Source organism: Coturnix japonica, chromosome 9, assembly GCF_054131305.1.
Source record: "Coturnix japonica strain WE chromosome 9, WE-NBRP24, whole genome shotgun sequence".
In the NCBI taxonomy this organism is placed as follows: domain Eukaryota; kingdom Metazoa; phylum Chordata; class Aves; order Galliformes; family Phasianidae; genus Coturnix; species Coturnix japonica.
This window is the reverse complement of record NC_140671.1, coordinates 2220081-2236899: the sequence shown is the minus strand read 5'-3', so window position 1 is coordinate 2236899 and position 16819 is coordinate 2220081. Positions and strand designations below refer to the sequence as shown.

Genomic DNA, 16819 nt, shown 5'->3' with positions numbered 1-16819 from the left:
TTTGACAGGCTAAAAGGGAAGATACTGAAAAGCCTTATATTAGAATGATTGTTCTCCATTCATCATTAAAACACCATTTCTACAGTTAATTTAGTATTGACTCATGTTGACAACTAATTTTGCATTAATAGGTATCTTTTTCTTTTCTCTTTCCTTTATTTTTAGCTGCTTCTGTGCCAATGCCTTCTTACCCCAGTTCAGGCTCTGGTAGTTCCTCCAGCAGCTCTTCTACTTCCCACCTGGCATCACCTCCCGTAAGTACAGCTCAGAGCATGCACCACTTCTGTTTGCAGGCATCTTGCTTGCTTCTTTAGAGGGGCAGCTTTTGCTGTCATCTAGTGTGAGTGACAGAAAACCTGGCTTTGGTGCACTATGTTTTCCAGTCTGCTTAATACTTTTATATTCTGAATGTTGTCTTTCACTCCACGAGAAATATTTCAAAGTGTTATTGCCCGTTATGTGAAAAGCCTTTGTGAAAGGAGTTGGTGTTAATATTGCTCATGTTGGCAGAGATAGAAAGCTCTTTGGAACCAAAAAAAAAAAAGAAGAAAGTCATTAATTCAGGGCATAGCGCTGCTTTGGCTGCAAGCAGAGTCTGTGCAACTTGACAGCAAATCGACCCTTCTTTTTGACAGACGACACTCCTCCTTCCTGACCAGCATTCCCAGCCCCACAGAGACACATTCAGCAATAGGCTGTTTGCTCCCACCAGGCCCACCACAGTCTGGTGGTATCCTGAGGGTTGATCTGGATGGCTTTCTCTCTGGTTACCTGCAATTATGAGAACTGCCTTGAAGGGTTGGGCATAAACTGACCAATGCAGTGACATTCCTTCAGCTCTCTGAATTGAAAGCTTGTTTTTGGAGGCTGCTGTGGAAGCTGCTTTTCGACTTTGAACAGAGGGATGCTGGTGGTGCGATGGGTAGTGGAAGGGAGAAGGACTGAACGTTCTTGTCTTCTCCCTTTTACTGCTGCTTTTTTGCCTTTTTTGCTGAGGTTTCCCCATGCCAAGGCTTCTCAGTGTGCTGTGATTGAGGCTTCCTTGGAAAATACTGTATCTGCTGTGAGGAGCTGCTGTGGGAAAGGTGTAGGGGCCCAACCTGAAGCTGATTTATGTTCTCATGGTGCCGGCTGCATGGAGAGGGAAGGTCTGTTCTCTAAATGTCACACAGCTGTGTCCCAGACTGCATTTGTATCCCCCACAGTGCCCCAGGCAGAAGGGGTTCTTAGCTGGGGTACTCCTTGGCCAGAAGGCTGCATGGGTGGGTAGATGGTATCAAAAGCAGATGCTCTTCCCTTGAACTTCCCTGGTTCAGGTAGCAGTTCAGACTCACTGCCCCACTGTGGGGTCTGCATGTTAGAAATACACTGCACCCATCCCGGTCTGCGTTTGGAAGATATGCTGACAGAGCTATGCTGGCTCAGCATGTGAAAAATGCCCTGTCTGCAGGGCAGGGCAAGCGTATTGTGTGGAAAACAGCTTTGGTAGCTGGGAAATTCCTTCTGCCTGTGTGTACTGCATGTGCAGTGAGAGTCAGTCTCTTGTAGGGATGGCAGGAGAGGCTTTATGGGTGAACAGGGTCTAAATAGGGCTCAAGAAGAAGCTGGATCGGATCTTCCTCATGAAAAAGATGCATTTGGATAAAGATTGTGGTCTGCGCAGTGGGCAGTTCTTAAACCATCCTGCCTCTTCCATCTGTCAGAGGTGAGGATTGTGGGGCTTTCCTTCTTCTGACTGAAGAAGAAATGGAGCTGTCTAGAGCCTGTTGTGCCCCTGAGAGCAGGGTGGTGTTCATCTGCAGAATACTTGGCCTCCCTTCGGTCTCTCTTAACTCCTCATATCAAAACAGTAGAACAGGGTTGACCCAAAAGTGCAGATGCTGTGTGTGTGTTTGTGAGTAGAGACGTAGTGTGTAATAAGCTTTTCTATTTCTCAGCCTCACCAGATTGAGTTGGTATCAAATGCGCTGTTGATCCAGAAAGCTTTAGCAGTAGCAAAGGAGTGAAATTTTCTTATCTGAGGTGCTTCAGCCTTGCTGGTACAATGCTTTGTATAACAAAAGATGCACGGATCTGACACTGACATAAAAAGCTGTTCCTTTTTGGTGAACTGAACATCTGCCTCTGGCAAGCTACCAGCCCTGGTTTATGAGAGAAATGCTGTCTGTAGCCTCGTGCAGCTCGATTTAGAGGATGCAGCAGAATGATGAGGTTGCTGTGCTGAAGCCAGTGTTTGTTTTCTTCCTGAATTAGCAGTCTCTTGGAGAGATGCAGCAGCAGCTGCAAGAGAAGGCGTTAGCATCTCCTACCCAGGATTCCCCTGGCTTTCTGCATGGATCGAAGGACTCTGCTGGAAGCAGCAGTAAGAATTCATCCTGTGACACTGATGACTTCGTTATGGTCCCTGCACAGTTCTCAAGTAAGTTGGCTTCTGGAAATTGCAGACATTCTGAGGAAAGGGGGATGTGGGTCCTAAAGGTAGTTAATAGACAGTCAAAACATTAATTAATGCTGCTTTGACTGAATAGTGGGAACTTTTTAGTTCTTAAGTTGCAAGAGACATCTGCTTAATTTCACTGAAAATTTAGTAATTATGTTCAAGGATGGGATATGAGAGTAAAGGGTATTTGGGGAACGCAGTAAGAGACTGAGCCTGGAAATCCAATTGGAAAAAGATAAGTAAGCTCACAGAGAAATGTCTCCCTCTCCCAGAAGATGTTCCCATATCATCTTATCTTCAGTTTCACCCAACAGCACAGAGAAAGGCAAGATTTCAACTACCAAATGGGATTTTATACCTAAAAAATTTAGGAAAAAAAAAAAGTGTCAATTTTTTCTTCAAATATCTTGAATTTGTTATTAGTACCTCTGTGTGTTTATACTTCGATAGGAATTGTGTGAAATATAGACAAAGGCCAGAGCTCCAGTGCAGCTGCAGGCCTAAGTATGTTTATGTGCAAGTAATTAACCAGCAGAAGGATGTTGTTCAATCTTGGCCATGTGTGATAATTTGCTGAGATGGAACTTGGTGATAAATGCTGTGATTTCACACAAGGCTTCATGGTATGAGGATCTGCAGCATCCACAAACTGAAGTTTCAGCCTGCATGAATTTGGCAGATCTTGGAGGAGCAGGAAATTCTACCCCAAATCTCAGTTGCTCTTTTGGGGATATGATCACTAATGTTTCTTCGCTCCATTGTTCCTCAGGTGAAATGACCGCAGAGGCTGCAGGAGGGAAGCCGATCCAAGACAGCCTGATGTACAGTGGGTAAGAGCACGAAGGCAGCTGGAATTGTTGAACGTGTGTATGCTAGTGTGACCGCAGCTTCTGGAGTTGATACTCGATTATGCTTAGCTTCCTCATCCATTAGGACTAAACTGCAATTCATTTGCTGTAAGGCTCTTTATGCCAGTTAAAGTGGCATAAGAGAAATGCAATCTAAAGGGCCTTTCAGTCCTATACCACTGCCAGGTGATTGGTGTGTGGCACCTGAATACTGGAGTGTATGTGGGGCAGCATGACAGATCCAGGGCTTCTATTATTAGACTCAGCAGAGGATACTGGGCAGACACAGCTCTGCAGTGTTGTTTCACAGATTTCTAATGGCTTGGTTCTGTCATTTTTTCAGGAGTTCTCTGGTGACTTCAGCTGGTTTGGAAAGCCAGGGAAGAACACCATCTCCTTCTCCTCCTTACAGCAGTTCTCCTAGCCCCTCCAGGTAAGGACTGTTCTGTGTTAACTATTAAACTTTGGTTGTTTAAATTCCCATTGACTTTCAGGATAGGAAGAGATGTTGGTGTGCTGAGCAGGTTCCACATCTCTCCTTTAATTAAAGGGTAACAAGAACAACCTAGGAGAAACTTCCCTTGTCTGTAGAATGTGATCGTGTAAACTTTAGAGCTTGAAGCTTTAGGGTATGTAGTTGGTTTACAGGGAGCTGGCAGGCTTGCCTCCCACCTCATTCTCATCTGCTGAGGAAGCAGGACATCTTTCATCTTCTATTCTGTCTGTATGGCAGCTGCTGAGGGAGGAGAGTTGGAAGGGAATTCACACTCAGGGAGGAGGAAGCCCCTAAAATCTTACTTCAAAAGAAAATGTAGTCCCAGTCTGTGTTGAACATGCTTGTCACATAAACAGAGCCCAGAAAATGACAAAACATAGCCTGAAAGTATACAAATGTAAAGGAGAAGAATATAGCTCAAAGCCTCGCTGACGTGATCAGATTAATTGGCAGACATATACCACAGTGTGGAGTATAATTGCATGAGACTTCTTATGCCATTACCTGCTAAGCTTTTTAACAGCTTATTCTGAATAAACTGATTCCTTTGCATTCTGGAGATCAGTCCTTATTAAAGGATTTGGCCATGTTTCTGGAAGGCAGTGAGTAGAAATTCATGGACGTTCACTTCAATTGCTGCCTTCCCCTCACCAAGCTGGCTTTGTATTCTAGTGGATCACAAGGTGGAAAGTCACTGCCAGTGGCTGTATTTCTGCTTGTGCTGTCTTTTCTACTCTTGAGCTCCTTCCCACTTTTTTTGTCTGCTTTAAAGAAACACTGAGGCATTGCTTCCTAACGTGCCCAGATGGGAAATAAAACTTAAATAACTAAATTCTGCAGTGGCCACTCTGAGTCTGCAGTGCAAAGCATCATCTTTGAACTGCTGCTGCCCAGCTATGCCTTTCTTATTAGCATGATTTTCAGTGCTCTTCACCATAAATTTCATGTGACCCACTGGTTCAGCACTTGGCTTCACTGGTGCAGAGAGCTCCTGGTCTTCTCTCCCTCTGTCTTTCCTGCAGGCAGCAGTTCTCCCTTTTCATGTGTGGCTCTAGGCTAGCAAGCTGTGCTTGGATGTAGTCCAAGTAGGACAGAAAGCAGAGTCTATGGCTGGCAATGGGCTTTCCTCAGGATATCACAATGTACTGTGGGGCAGTTCTTCTCATTAGGATTAGGTATAATTAAAATATGCTGACAGTTTGAGCTTTTTCTTTTTTAAAAACACTTCCATGTTGGAGATCTTTAATAAGTCTAACCAGAGGTACTTCCTTTATGTATCCCACACCAATGGATTAATGCCATTTCGAAGAGCTTTTAATTACTGCCAAGTAATTAAACTCCCTGTTTCAGGTTTATCTCTTTGTCTTTGCAAATTTATGGTCAATTGCAGTCTTTAAGGCTTGAGGCCAATTAGCAGATTTAGTCTGTCAGCTAATTTGGGTGCTTTCTTTTGCAGCTTGCACCTTGTGTAGGACATCTGGCTCCTATAGGAACTTGTATGACCTTTGGGGATAGGGAGAATCCTTTCACCTCAAATGTTCTTTTCCCTTAAAGGATTTTAGCCTGATTGAAGAGACAGTGTTTGAAATTTGTGTTGAAAGTCAGGATGTGTACAAAGTCTGACATCAGCCCTCAGATTTCTTGGTTAAAGCTGCTTACTGTGTCTGTCTGACTCCATGTCTTATGCTGATGGAAGGCAGTGACAACAAAACCTCACTTTGCCCTTCAGGAATTGGAAACCTTGAATGCCTTTGTTTTACTGTATGCACCAAGAAGAAACAAGGCTTCCATTCCCTCTTCTGTGTATGTTCTTGCTGGATTCTATGTCTCTTTTCATCTTCACCTCATGTAAAACACCTCCTTTCTGAGAGTCAGACCTAAAGTGATGCCTCCTATTTCTGAGGGGCACATGCAGGTGTGTTGTACATTGACAACACGGAATACTATAGGAGCCTTCATTACCAATAAGATCTTTCTCTAACTGTGCAGCCACCCTACAATTCATGTTGGCAGTTGTAAATAACATTGCCATGGCAGTTAATCCTAGAATACTGGAGCCTTTGGGAAAAGACTTTAGGCAGCTACTTAGTTAAATGTGATGTTTGCATGGGTTTTGTGTGGTGTCTTTTTATGGGGTTGTATACAGGTTAAGAATAACAAAGAAACTGTCACCTGGGGGAGCAGGTACCAGACATGAGCATGTTACCCTGCTTGGATGGAAATGGAAGGAAGTTGGAAGTTTGCAGAATGGGCCTATCCTGTTTTGTGGATGTGATATTCTTGCAGACCTTGAGCACAGAGATACTGGCTCCTGTCCCCTGGATTTGTTCTCTCCTGAGCTGCTTTCTTCACCCTGCAGTTAACTTGCAAATACACTGATACGCTCCAGAAGTGTATTTTCTTCATGATATGTTGAGACTTTCATAGAAATACCACTGCTGCAGCAGTGTCTCTTGGCACCAAAGTCTTCAGTGGTGTCCTGTGTGAGCCACGAACATTCAGCCTTTGTTCAATTATGTGCTCTTTGGCTGTGGATCTGAGCCTGCAGGAAACTGGGCCAATTGTGGCCTGAAATAACAGGGCTCCCATTTTCCTGTAGGGAGCGGTGTGCTTGGGTGTATGTTTTAACTGCGGGTGGGAATCGTGTTGGAAGAAAGGTGCCTGCTTCCAGGAGGTGTGTGGTGCCACTTCCCATTCATACAGCTTTGATCTGCCTCCCAGGATAAACCCACAACCTGAGAGGAGCAAAAAGGGCACTCCCAGTGTGTGGTTTCCTTATAAAGATAATACCTCCAATTACCTGCCTGAAGGTCCACCCCTTACAAGAGACTTTGTCTCCTTTCAACAGCCGGCCAGGTCAGTTTTCCAGCAGCAAATACGGACACTCTGTGCCCATCCCAGTTCCAACACAAATCCACAACTACCGTCGGATAGAGCAGAACCTGCAGTCTCCTCACCAATACGCCTCTCCTCGGTAAGTGTTGGGGCTGGGGGTGAGGGCTGACATCAGTGTATGAGACTCTGTTACATATTGGGGTTCTTCTATGGTTTGTTCTCTGTATCTCTAAAAGTTTTCAACATCTGTCACAATGTTGAAATTTATATGTAGCCAAGTACAGTAAATTTCGTCTATGTATGCATATGCAAGACAGCTCCCATAAGTTTTCTGTGCAGGCTGAAAGCCCTTTGGGGTCTGACTGCTTTCCTACAGTTTCGGTGTCCAGAGACAATCATTCATGTAGCACATTTCTCTATAAAAGGAAAAAGCTGAGGTAAACAACTAAAATGGGTAGGGATGCAGAACTTACCTGACCTGAGCTTACTTGGTTCCTGTAGCTAATCACGCCATCAGTGACGCCTCTTACACGAGTTGCATGGTAATGTGGTTATGCAGTCTGATTAAGTTGTGAGCAATCCCTGCCTGTGAGGCAGAGCGTGCTTTACGAGGGCCCACAGGAAGAGCTGGATGTCAGCCTTCAGCTGGGCTCAGGGGTAATGTCTTGTACCTTCGAGAAATGCCAGCCTTCTGCCTCTTTACTTGTGTAATTGATGGTTCCTATGGTTTTGAGGTCTGGGTTAACAGTGGCAACCCAGGTCATGGACTGGTTGGAAGAAGAATTGCACAGGATCTTGAAGAGTTTGTACAGCGAGGGCAGAGAATATTCCCAGTATCTGGATAAGTTCAAGTTTAGCTGTCAGAAGTAGGGTGATGCCTATGTTAGCCTAAATTTGTGCTTCTACCAGCTTAATTAAGGGTAAGGCTTACTTGAAGTGGGCCAGAAATGAAGACACATTCTGGAGTGTGGATTGACAAAGGTGTTTGTTTTCTGCCAGTGTTACTTCAATACTGTTCTACACTCAGATATTTGAATGTGTGATGGTTTAGTGTAAGCTCTTTCCAGTTCCCTATATGCCCTGTATTTCTAATTGCAAAGCTTATGACAGGCTGCTGAATTCAGGCTCACAGCCTGCAACTACCTGTCCGGGATCAAACTCCTGTTTTGCTCCTTTTAGTCAGCACTGTATAATGGTGTGATTAGCATTGTCCCTGCAGAGGAACTCGAGGAATGGAACCAATCAGATGATTCATGGTCTGCTTTTAGCATCACCTCAAAATCTCTGGCGTCATGTTTTTCTTCTGCCCCAGGAAGCCATATTTATCTCTCATCATCACTTCCTCTAATCAGCAAATTCGTTAGACATCCTTCAAGAATGGAAGGAGAAAATTTCATCAAGCATTTTGTATGTCATTCCACTTTTCCATCAGCTGTATCTAACAGGTTATTCCAACCAAATGACTTGTCATGTTTGGAAGTCATTTGTCTAAAGACCTTGGCATATACTCAGATTCTGAAATATCGACCATCATCATCTGACTGGCTGGTGATGCCTGTGTGACATAGCTTGTTTGTGGTCAGGTATCTTGCGTGTTGAGGTGATAATTATGTGTGCTTACTTCTGACCACATCACCTGTCCCATTCATCTACTTACAGGGCAGTGTGGACATTCCACATCATTCAGCAGCTTCAGTCAGCTCCTGTTTTTTTTTTCTTGCACGTTCACAACAGATAATATTTAGCCTCCTGGATGGTTGATATTTTGAAGAGTTGAAAACTTGGCAAAGCAATCAATACCTTTTCTTTCTGCCACTGAGTGTCCAGGTGTCTGCTTCCTTTTTGTGCATTCAATTTTGCTTTGGGGCAGGGTGCTCAATGAGTGTTACGCCTCTGAATCTGGAGCAACTTGAGCAGAAGTGATCTTTAAGTTAAAATTGTAAAGGATTTCCTTCTTTTTTCTTTTTCCCTAGCACGTGAATATATTGTGGATGTGTTTGATGGAAAAACAGTAACAGATTGGAGTGAAGCTGGGGAGGAAGATGAGAAATCACTCTTATCTCTGTTACTGTTGTTTTATTTCCCCCCCCCCTGCAACATGACATCAAATAACACACACACCTAGCAGTGTTGTTGAATAGATTTATTGACAGTTCATCAGAGTAACTTTGGCTCTACTGCCGTTAGCCCTGCTTGTACCGCTGGAACCCATATAGCTTTGTTCCTTCTGTTCAGATGCATATTGGGCAGCTTAATACTGCATTGCTGGGATGGGAGACAGGGTACATTGGTAATAGCGTCCTTCAGTGGCTTTAAGCAGAGATGGCTTTTTTTTTTCAGTGTATCCATTGACTCCTGTCCAGAACACCACCTACTGGCTGAGATTGAGATCCTTTCAGCAATGGAAAAAGTGTTTCTAAATCAAGAGTAGAATGAAGTATTTGGTGAAAAACTGTTTTCTCATATAGAGACGTGTAATGGGAATCTCGATGAAGGGGCGTGTGGAGGTAGATTGGCATTTCAGTAGATACGATGGAGGCTGTGCTCTTGATGTGTGAAGACACTGTTCAAAAATTGAGAAATAGTTAATATTCTCAAATCCCATTTCTCTCTGGGATGGTGTGGCTCTATTCGTGTTCTCCCTTTTCTAGTTTCCTCTTTGTTTCTTTTTAGGCTTAGCTATACTTGAGGTTCCTGCGTGTGTGGCACAAACAGTTTGATTTGAATTCTCCAAGGAGAGGTTTGATAAGGTGTTACAGGAGTTTGGCACCCAGGCAGTACTGACCATTGCAGCCCAAAGAGAAGCTCCTCTGGGAGTGATCTACATTTGTGTAGTCCTGGCACAGTGACATTTTGATCAAGAATAAGCAACCATGAAGCTCCATGTCTCTGGAAATAGCACTGTGTGTTTGACTGTGTGGTTATGGTGCTTTTCTTACTCTTCTTTATTAGCAACTGAAGTAATGTGTATTTTGTTTCTTGCAAGGTCTGGTGCGGTCCGGAGATCTAGCAGTACAAGCCCTCTTGGTTTTCCCAAAACTGGTGCTTCCCCTCCTTATCCTGGAGAGCATGGATCTGTGCCTAGCTCTAGAAAGCTTTCCTTTGGCGGTGCCAAGCCATTCACACCATCACCACAAGGTAAGATGTCAACTGGCATGTTACTGCTCTGATAAAATCACGTCTCTTTCTTGTAAAGAGGAGGTTTTGACCAGGTGTAGCTGTCAGGTAGTGGGGAGTTTGGATGGTTATGTTCTTCCATGATTCTTCTCAGAGTAACAAGTGTTTTGGCCTTTGTAAAATGGAGTAGAAAGTACCTATTAGCATCAGGAGAGGTAAGCAGTGTTCTAGTGTATCTGTGAAACACGTTGCTGTCCTCTGCAGAGGGCTTTTCTAGGGATAAAGTACCTTTGTTTTTTACCAATTTGGGCTGGAGTGAGAAAACTGCGATCCAGCTGCTGTCAGAGCAGAATTCCAACTGGCTCTGGAAGGGTTTGAAACATCAACGTTCCTACTGAGAAGTAGCTATTTTAATATTCATACTCTAGCCCTCTGAATTAATGTCTCTGCAAAGTCAGACTAAGCTTGGCTGAACAAGTACCAGCTAGAACTTTTCTCCTTATTTTACTATACAACCATGGCTGAGATTATGGGAGAGATAAGCACCACCCTTTTTAAAATAGGTGGTGAATAGTGTTGTTTACTGTGTGGAAACTTAATACCAAATAAACTTTTTGATTGTGTTCACTTAAAGTTGGAACAATCCCAGAGCAGCCCAGCCAGACTGTTATCCCCTCTTCTCTTGGAGCAGAAGTGAGAAGCCGGATTCCTGCAGCTGGTATGTTGGTCCTTGCATTCCTTCATTACTCCTGTGGATAAGGCCCAAGCTGTAATCTGAGAGCTTTCAGGGTAGGGTATGTTCCTTCAGCATCTTCTCTTGATGCTTGGCCATTGGGGTTTCTGTGTGCTGGTAGGGGTCAGGGTTGATCCATTCACATTCTGTCATCCATCTTCTGGTGCTGACAGATCTTGTGACACACAAACTCTAATCTGGGAGATTGCAGCTAATAGGTTGAGAGGAGGAAAACCATCTCAAAGCTCCAAAATCATCTTCTGCCATGTTGCCATGTCCCTGTGTTCCTTCTGTTCCTCCTGTGGAGTCAAATCCCAGTCAGGCATAGAAGTTTTATGGCACTGATCAGAGTGGTATCTTTATCCATAAATTGAAGGATTTGATCTATAGATGCCTGGTACAAGCTTACCTTCTTGGGTGTCTCATCAGTGAATCTTGTGATCAATCTGCCATTTTCTTTTAGAACCAGAAAATGATGTGGTTTGTCACTTTGTTTGGGCCCCCAGGTGCCTCAGCACCCGAACACTCTCCTCGAGGGATGGGCTCCCGGCTCCACAGTGCTCCCAACTTGTCAGATTTGCATTCCTGCAGGCAGAAGATAACCAAGCAGCACTCTGATCCTCTAGTTGCTCACTTTGGCCATACCCCAGTCAGCCAACCTCTGCAGATTCATGGCCTGCAGCACTGCCGGCAGCTCAGATCTTCACCAAAGCTGTCTGAGTTCATGCAGAGAAGCCCATTGCCAACTATCATGGGCTCCCCTACAAAGGTAAATCAAAGAGTCTGCTTTTGGGTTTCTTGCAGCTTGAGCTGTTGTGTTATTTGGGGATGAACCACTGTATGATCTCTGACCTGAATTTACCACCACTCATTCACTGTTCTTCAAGTGCTGCTTAATGATCTGTGTGAAATGAGGTGGTGTCCTAATTCTTTGTGGGCAGATCTCACTTGGCAGCAGTGTTTGCAGTCCGAGTAGAGTCCAGGGTTCTAAACACGCAATGAAAAAGAGCTGACCAGATTAGGACAGAAGCGCATTAGTGGACTGCAGTGTCAGGGTTGATTTGCACGTCATGGCTTTTGGCACAAAGTGTGTGTGCAGTAGGAATCCCCAGCAGAGACAGCAGGCTGTTGGGTGGGTGGCAGCCCCAGCATCTGATGTGAAGCTGGCGCTGGGACAGCGTTTTCTCTGTGCTTGTGTCAAGCTGCAGTGAATTGTCAGCAATTTGTTGTCCTTTCATTTTAGCCTTTCTGAGACAGGGAACAAGTAACTATGTGGGCTGGGGTTTCTACCTCTTCATTTAAGAAATGTTTTTATGTGTACAATTTAATTTTGATAAATAAATAAAGGATGAGGGAACCTTTGTTTTTAAGACTGTTCTCTCTGTGTTCTCTTTCTCCCAGGCTGTGTCCCCTTTTGAGTTTCCCAAAACCCCAAGTTCCCAGAACCTCCTCACTCTCTTGGCCCATCAGGGGGTCATGATGACACCAACACGGAACAAGACCTTGCCAGATCTGAAGGAGATGGGTCATTTCCACTGCCAGCAGGCTGGCTTGGGGTTGAGGCCTGTGGAGGAGATCAAGGGCAGGTGAGCTGTAGTCTGCTCTGTACACAGTGGTTTTTCTTTCCCTAACATGGGACGGGTGGGGCAAATCTCAAATGTCAGCTATTTCAGGCATCATGTATCTGCAAGCATTCAGCAGTCATCCCTGAGCACCACTGAGTTGCAAGCAGATGTTATGCAGATTTTTTTGAAGTCTTTTCTCTACAGGGGCAGGCCATGGCCTACATTTTATGACATGAAAGATTGTTTGCAGCTTTGCACTGTTACTGCCCAAGGTTCCATCAAGTGGGGATCAAGGATCTGGTTATTAGAGCAGACTCCCTGCAATTATGCAAATGTGTGCTGTGTTCTTTTTGAAGCATGCGCCCGTCATAAGTGAGAGGCGTGTGTTCCTTGTCTATCAAACACGGGCACTGGTCTTCAAAGATCTGTTTGAAAGCCAGGTACTGACTGTTGTGAATGTTGCAGGATACAGAGTTGCTCAGGTGTTAGCATTAAGTTTTTCTTACCTGCCTCCTTGCATACTTCATGTATTAATTTCCATATCTTCCATCAAAGAAAAGCTATGCTACAATAATGCTGTTACTCTGTACTTGCTTACTGCGAGTCATGGCAATCATAAGCATTCTGCAGGTAACAGGAGGTGCTTCTGGTACTCTGTTAAAAGAGGAATGAGGCTAATGGTTATTTCAGTTCTAGGCTGTTTGCTGTGTAGTGTTTGTGGACCAGCAATGGCACAAACTAACTGAAACCCACGTACCTTACTGCTGAGTTTCTGTATCATCTTGTACGTTCTCTTTTTAGATCTCTGAGCACAGGCAGGCTTACTGACCTGCTTCTCAAGGCAGCCTTTGGGGCACAGATCTCAGAAGCTGGCAGCAATGACAGCCTGAACAATGAGAAGCCAATGGAAATTGCAGGTAAGTGTGGAGGTGGGGCAGATCTGACGGGATGGGCCTGTGTTGGGGGAAAGTGTTTGCCTGCATGTCTCCTATGAAAGGGAGGCTTCTTTTCTGATGGCTTTTGCTGTAGGAGGTGACAGCTGTGTGTGAGGAGCGTTGTGATGCTTGCTTTCTTTTGTCTGTGCTCGAAGGTTTGTGTGTGCTGTGCAATTGCTGGCTAGCAATGTGATTTTTGTAGGCAGGGCTTCCTCTCTTGGCCCCTTCTGAATGAGATATCATGTGGAAGTGGGGACTTTGTGCCAGGCAGTTTGACTATGAATGACTTTGCAAGGGTGGGTCTTCCTGCGCGTGCAGGTGGGGAAGTGAAGAGGGTTGAACAGCTGCAGCACCATGTAACGCTGCCCGTGACAGTCTGCCTGGTCGTGGGATGCTTCCGAGGGGAGCACTGGCCTGTGCTGGTAGCCACCATCTCCTGAGACAGTCTGCAGGAACGTAACACCGCTGGGTGAGGCACACCGTGCTCGGAATAACTTTCCTGTAATGTCAGTCTGCACCTTTCAACTGTCTCCCCAGCTCCCTCAGGTGCTTACGGAGGGACACTGCACTCTGGTGCCCGGGCGGGGGGCTCTGCCAGCCCATCCCCAGTGATTTTTACTGTTGGATCCCCTCCCAGTGGAACAACTCCCCCACAGACCACGAGGACCAGGATGTTTTCAGGTAAAGGGCTGATACCTGCCTGTTCCAACATCCGGGGACAGAGCGACGTGCTGTATTCCTTACTCTGCTGCTCACTGGTGGTAGAAGCAGGCTGTTCAGGGAGAGCTCGGTGGTCTAAACTCCTTGAAGGTTCTTGTACCGACTCTTGCCAACCCCAGTTACTGCTAATAACTCTTCATGCTGGCACAAGGACTAATGCCTTGTAAGAGTTTCCAAGACTGGAAGAGGGAAGCAAACTGTCCTTTTGCTTCATTTCTGTTTGCTTCAGGAATAATGCTGCAGCTGTTCATAGATCCATTGTCGTTGATAGGTCAACAGAGATAAAGATTGCTCTGTATTCTGATGGTTTTCCTCATAGGTTTCGGATAAGTTATAAAAGGCAAGCGTGACCATTCATGCAAAGCAGTTTCAGTGCACAAGTACCATCATGAAAGGGCTCTGTATGCAAAAGTACAAGTGGTGCTACTTATGCTGTGAATTACTTAAGTAGGAAATGGGGAAGTGCAGTCCTGATTGACGGATCCTTTAAGGTGCCAGCACTCTGGCCTCATCAGCCAACAGTTGAGGCTGCAGTAATTGCCCCTTTTGGGGCTGTGTGTCTGGGAGCTTGAATTTGTAATCAAGAAAATGTTTGGATAATTCTATCTGTATTTTTTGGCTGGTTTGAGTTCTTGTCCTGGCCATTCCTCATCCCAATGTAGTCAACTCTGTTGTTCTTAATGACTGCAAAGAAGGCTTGGATGCAGCGATGAATAAGCTGCTTGACTTGGACTAGGGGGACATATGGGCTCAGTTCCTGGGTATGGCTTGGATTTCCATCATAACTAAAACCACTCAGATCGTTGTCTGGAAGTTGGGTCTATAATCCTTCCTTTGTCTCATTTATTTAGAGTGTAAGCTCTATAGGGCAGGGACTCTCATACAAAGTGACTGACTGTCCTATAGCACAATGGGGCTACTATCCTGGCTAGCGCCTCTAGCTGCCACTGAAATGCTGTGAATAGAGAATTCAGTCTTCCTGTATTGCTTTTGAGGGAATAATAGCAATTTGGAAATAGATCCAAGTTGCCACTTTGGTGGGGTGGTAGTTGGATGTTTAAGGATCTGCTGAGCAGTTAAAATTTCAGATGGAATTCCTGCTAGAGAAGACTATTGAATAGTGAGCCTGCAACACATCCACAGCTTAGGGTAGAGGCAGTCAAAGCAATGCTGCTTGACAAGCTTTGTTTATTGGATCTTTGCAACAGCTCCTTATCTTCTGGTTAATGCATAAAAGTAGATGGTGAAGAAGGGAGCTTTGCAAACTAGAACTCTACACCCCAAGTGTGTTGACAATGCATGAGTAAGATCACTTGACAGATACAAAGACAGAGCCCTTTCATGAGTCATCACAACAATTTCTGGCAAGTACCACAGAATTACAGGGCATCCAGAATGTGGTGTTGTTGGTCCTTTCCTTTCTCTGAAAGATCTGGAAATACTTTACTGGTCTTTGATGGTCCCCACTTAGCTTTGAAGTGTGCCAAGTGGGAGAGATCTCTGGGAGAAGAGGAGGCAGCATGATCTGTTGTTGAGATGTGCATTATGTTGCTCAGCCTTTCCAAGTCAGGGTAGGGCAGAAGATGAAGCTTGTGAATAGAAGACAAAAATCTTCCTCTAGAGGATCAGTGGAGAATTAGTAGAGTATTATAGCTGGTATTGGCATCCCACTCTGCAGCAATGTGTTGGGGTTTTGAAGCCCTCTGGAACTGGTGAATGTGTAATCTGTACCCTGAGACTGAAGCTTCTTTTTGAAGTGTGCAATGTACTCTTAGGGGTGGATTCAATTGCTGAGAAAGGAAAAAGACAATGGTGGTGGAACTGACTGATGAACACAATACTTAAGGGCTCCTGAATCGTGAGGTTAGGGTCACGGTTCAGCTGAAATACAGGGCATGTAGCACAAAGGTCTTCTGGTTTTCGTGCAGGTGGTGAATGTATTGAAACTGTGATTAAAACCTCACTTATCAGAGGTACTGATTCACTGATAGAATTAAAGCTCAGGAACCAGGTTCAGGCTGTGCTGATCCGTGATAAGGCTGAAGCTGATTTTCACAGGATCGCAGATTATGGTGGTGTATGATAAATTCAGCCCAATACATTGTGGCAGGATTCAGAAGGGATTTGAGGGGGAAAAAAAGGTGCTTCTGGAATTGTCACCATAAATCACTGACAGTCAGGAAGGTGCATTACATTTGCTTGAGCTTGTAAACTGGTCTTCCTGAGTCACTGAGGATCTTGCTTGTGGAGTGGCTATTTTGCATCAAGAGTCTTTGTCTCATCCTCTAGAGTACCTGCTGCTGGCTCCTACCAGAGCCAGGAACCTGGATCCTACAGTGACAAGTATCCCTTGTGCTGGGCGAGAAATAGCTCACCTAATAGTAATATCTTAAGTAATTTTTTTCTTTCTTTTTCTTTTTTTTCAGTGGGGTCTTCCAGCTCTCTCAGTTCTGGAGGTTCATTCACTGGCAGACACTTGGCTGTGGGAGCTGGTGGGGATGCTCTGGAGGGCCCTTCGAGTCTCCGGTATGCTTTTGCTGATCCAATCACTGCTAACCTGGAAGGTGCTGTTACATTCGAGGCACCAGAGCTGCCTGAAGAGACACTCATGGAGGTAGGTATATCCCAATAGGGATGTGCTGGGAGCAAAGGACAGGGGACAGTAAAAGGAAAGTGGATCCAGAGGTTCTCTGGCTCCACGTTAGTAGCCAAGGCAGTCACTCTGGGCAACACAGTGCTCAGGAAATTCAGGACATACTTAGCACAGTGGTTTTTGAGCCTGCTGTTGAGCATTTTTAGTCCTCAAGACAGCCCATGAATGGAGTTAAATTCATGATTTCAAAAGCTGAAATTGCAGGTTGGAAATATCAGTGACCTGGTGGGTTCTGCATCATGAGTTTCTGAAGAGAACTGGGGTACTTTGGGCTTTTTCCCTTTTAAAAGGTTCAGTGTTAGTAATAGCTGACCTGAGAGAGTAAGTAGCTTGGGTATATCAAATGCCTGCCTGCTGCATGCACTTATGGAGTCAGTCAGTGATACAGCCTCAGCTGAAAGGGTCTGAAAAAGAGTAAACTTGACACTTGTGTTACTGATGGGGGGAAGGGGAATGTGACATGATTTGGACAAGAAC

At 44.9% G+C, this 16819-nt stretch overlaps 1 protein-coding gene across 9 annotated transcripts in view; it reads left to right on the top strand.

The window, feature by feature from the left end:
* ULK1 (unc-51 like autophagy activating kinase 1) overlaps positions 1-16819 on the top strand; it is a 66813-nt gene that overhangs the window by 40803 nt on the left and 9191 nt on the right. For 3 of the 9 annotated variants that reach the window (XM_085509383.1, XM_015877644.3, XM_085509384.1), the window contains 12 exons: positions 166-254; positions 2254-2419; positions 3210-3270; positions 3632-3721; positions 6633-6758; positions 9606-9757; positions 10371-10454; positions 10976-11238; positions 11871-12055; positions 12836-12951; positions 13507-13650; positions 16116-16303. In XM_085509383.1, coding sequence (XP_085365509.1) covers positions 166-254; positions 2254-2419; positions 3210-3270; positions 3632-3721; positions 6633-6758; positions 9606-9757; positions 10371-10454; positions 10976-11238; positions 11871-12055; positions 12836-12951; positions 13507-13650; positions 16116-16303 — 1664 coding nt within the window. The other 6 variants (XM_015877646.3, XM_085509385.1, XR_014931946.1 and 3 more) reach the window with 5 other exon arrangements.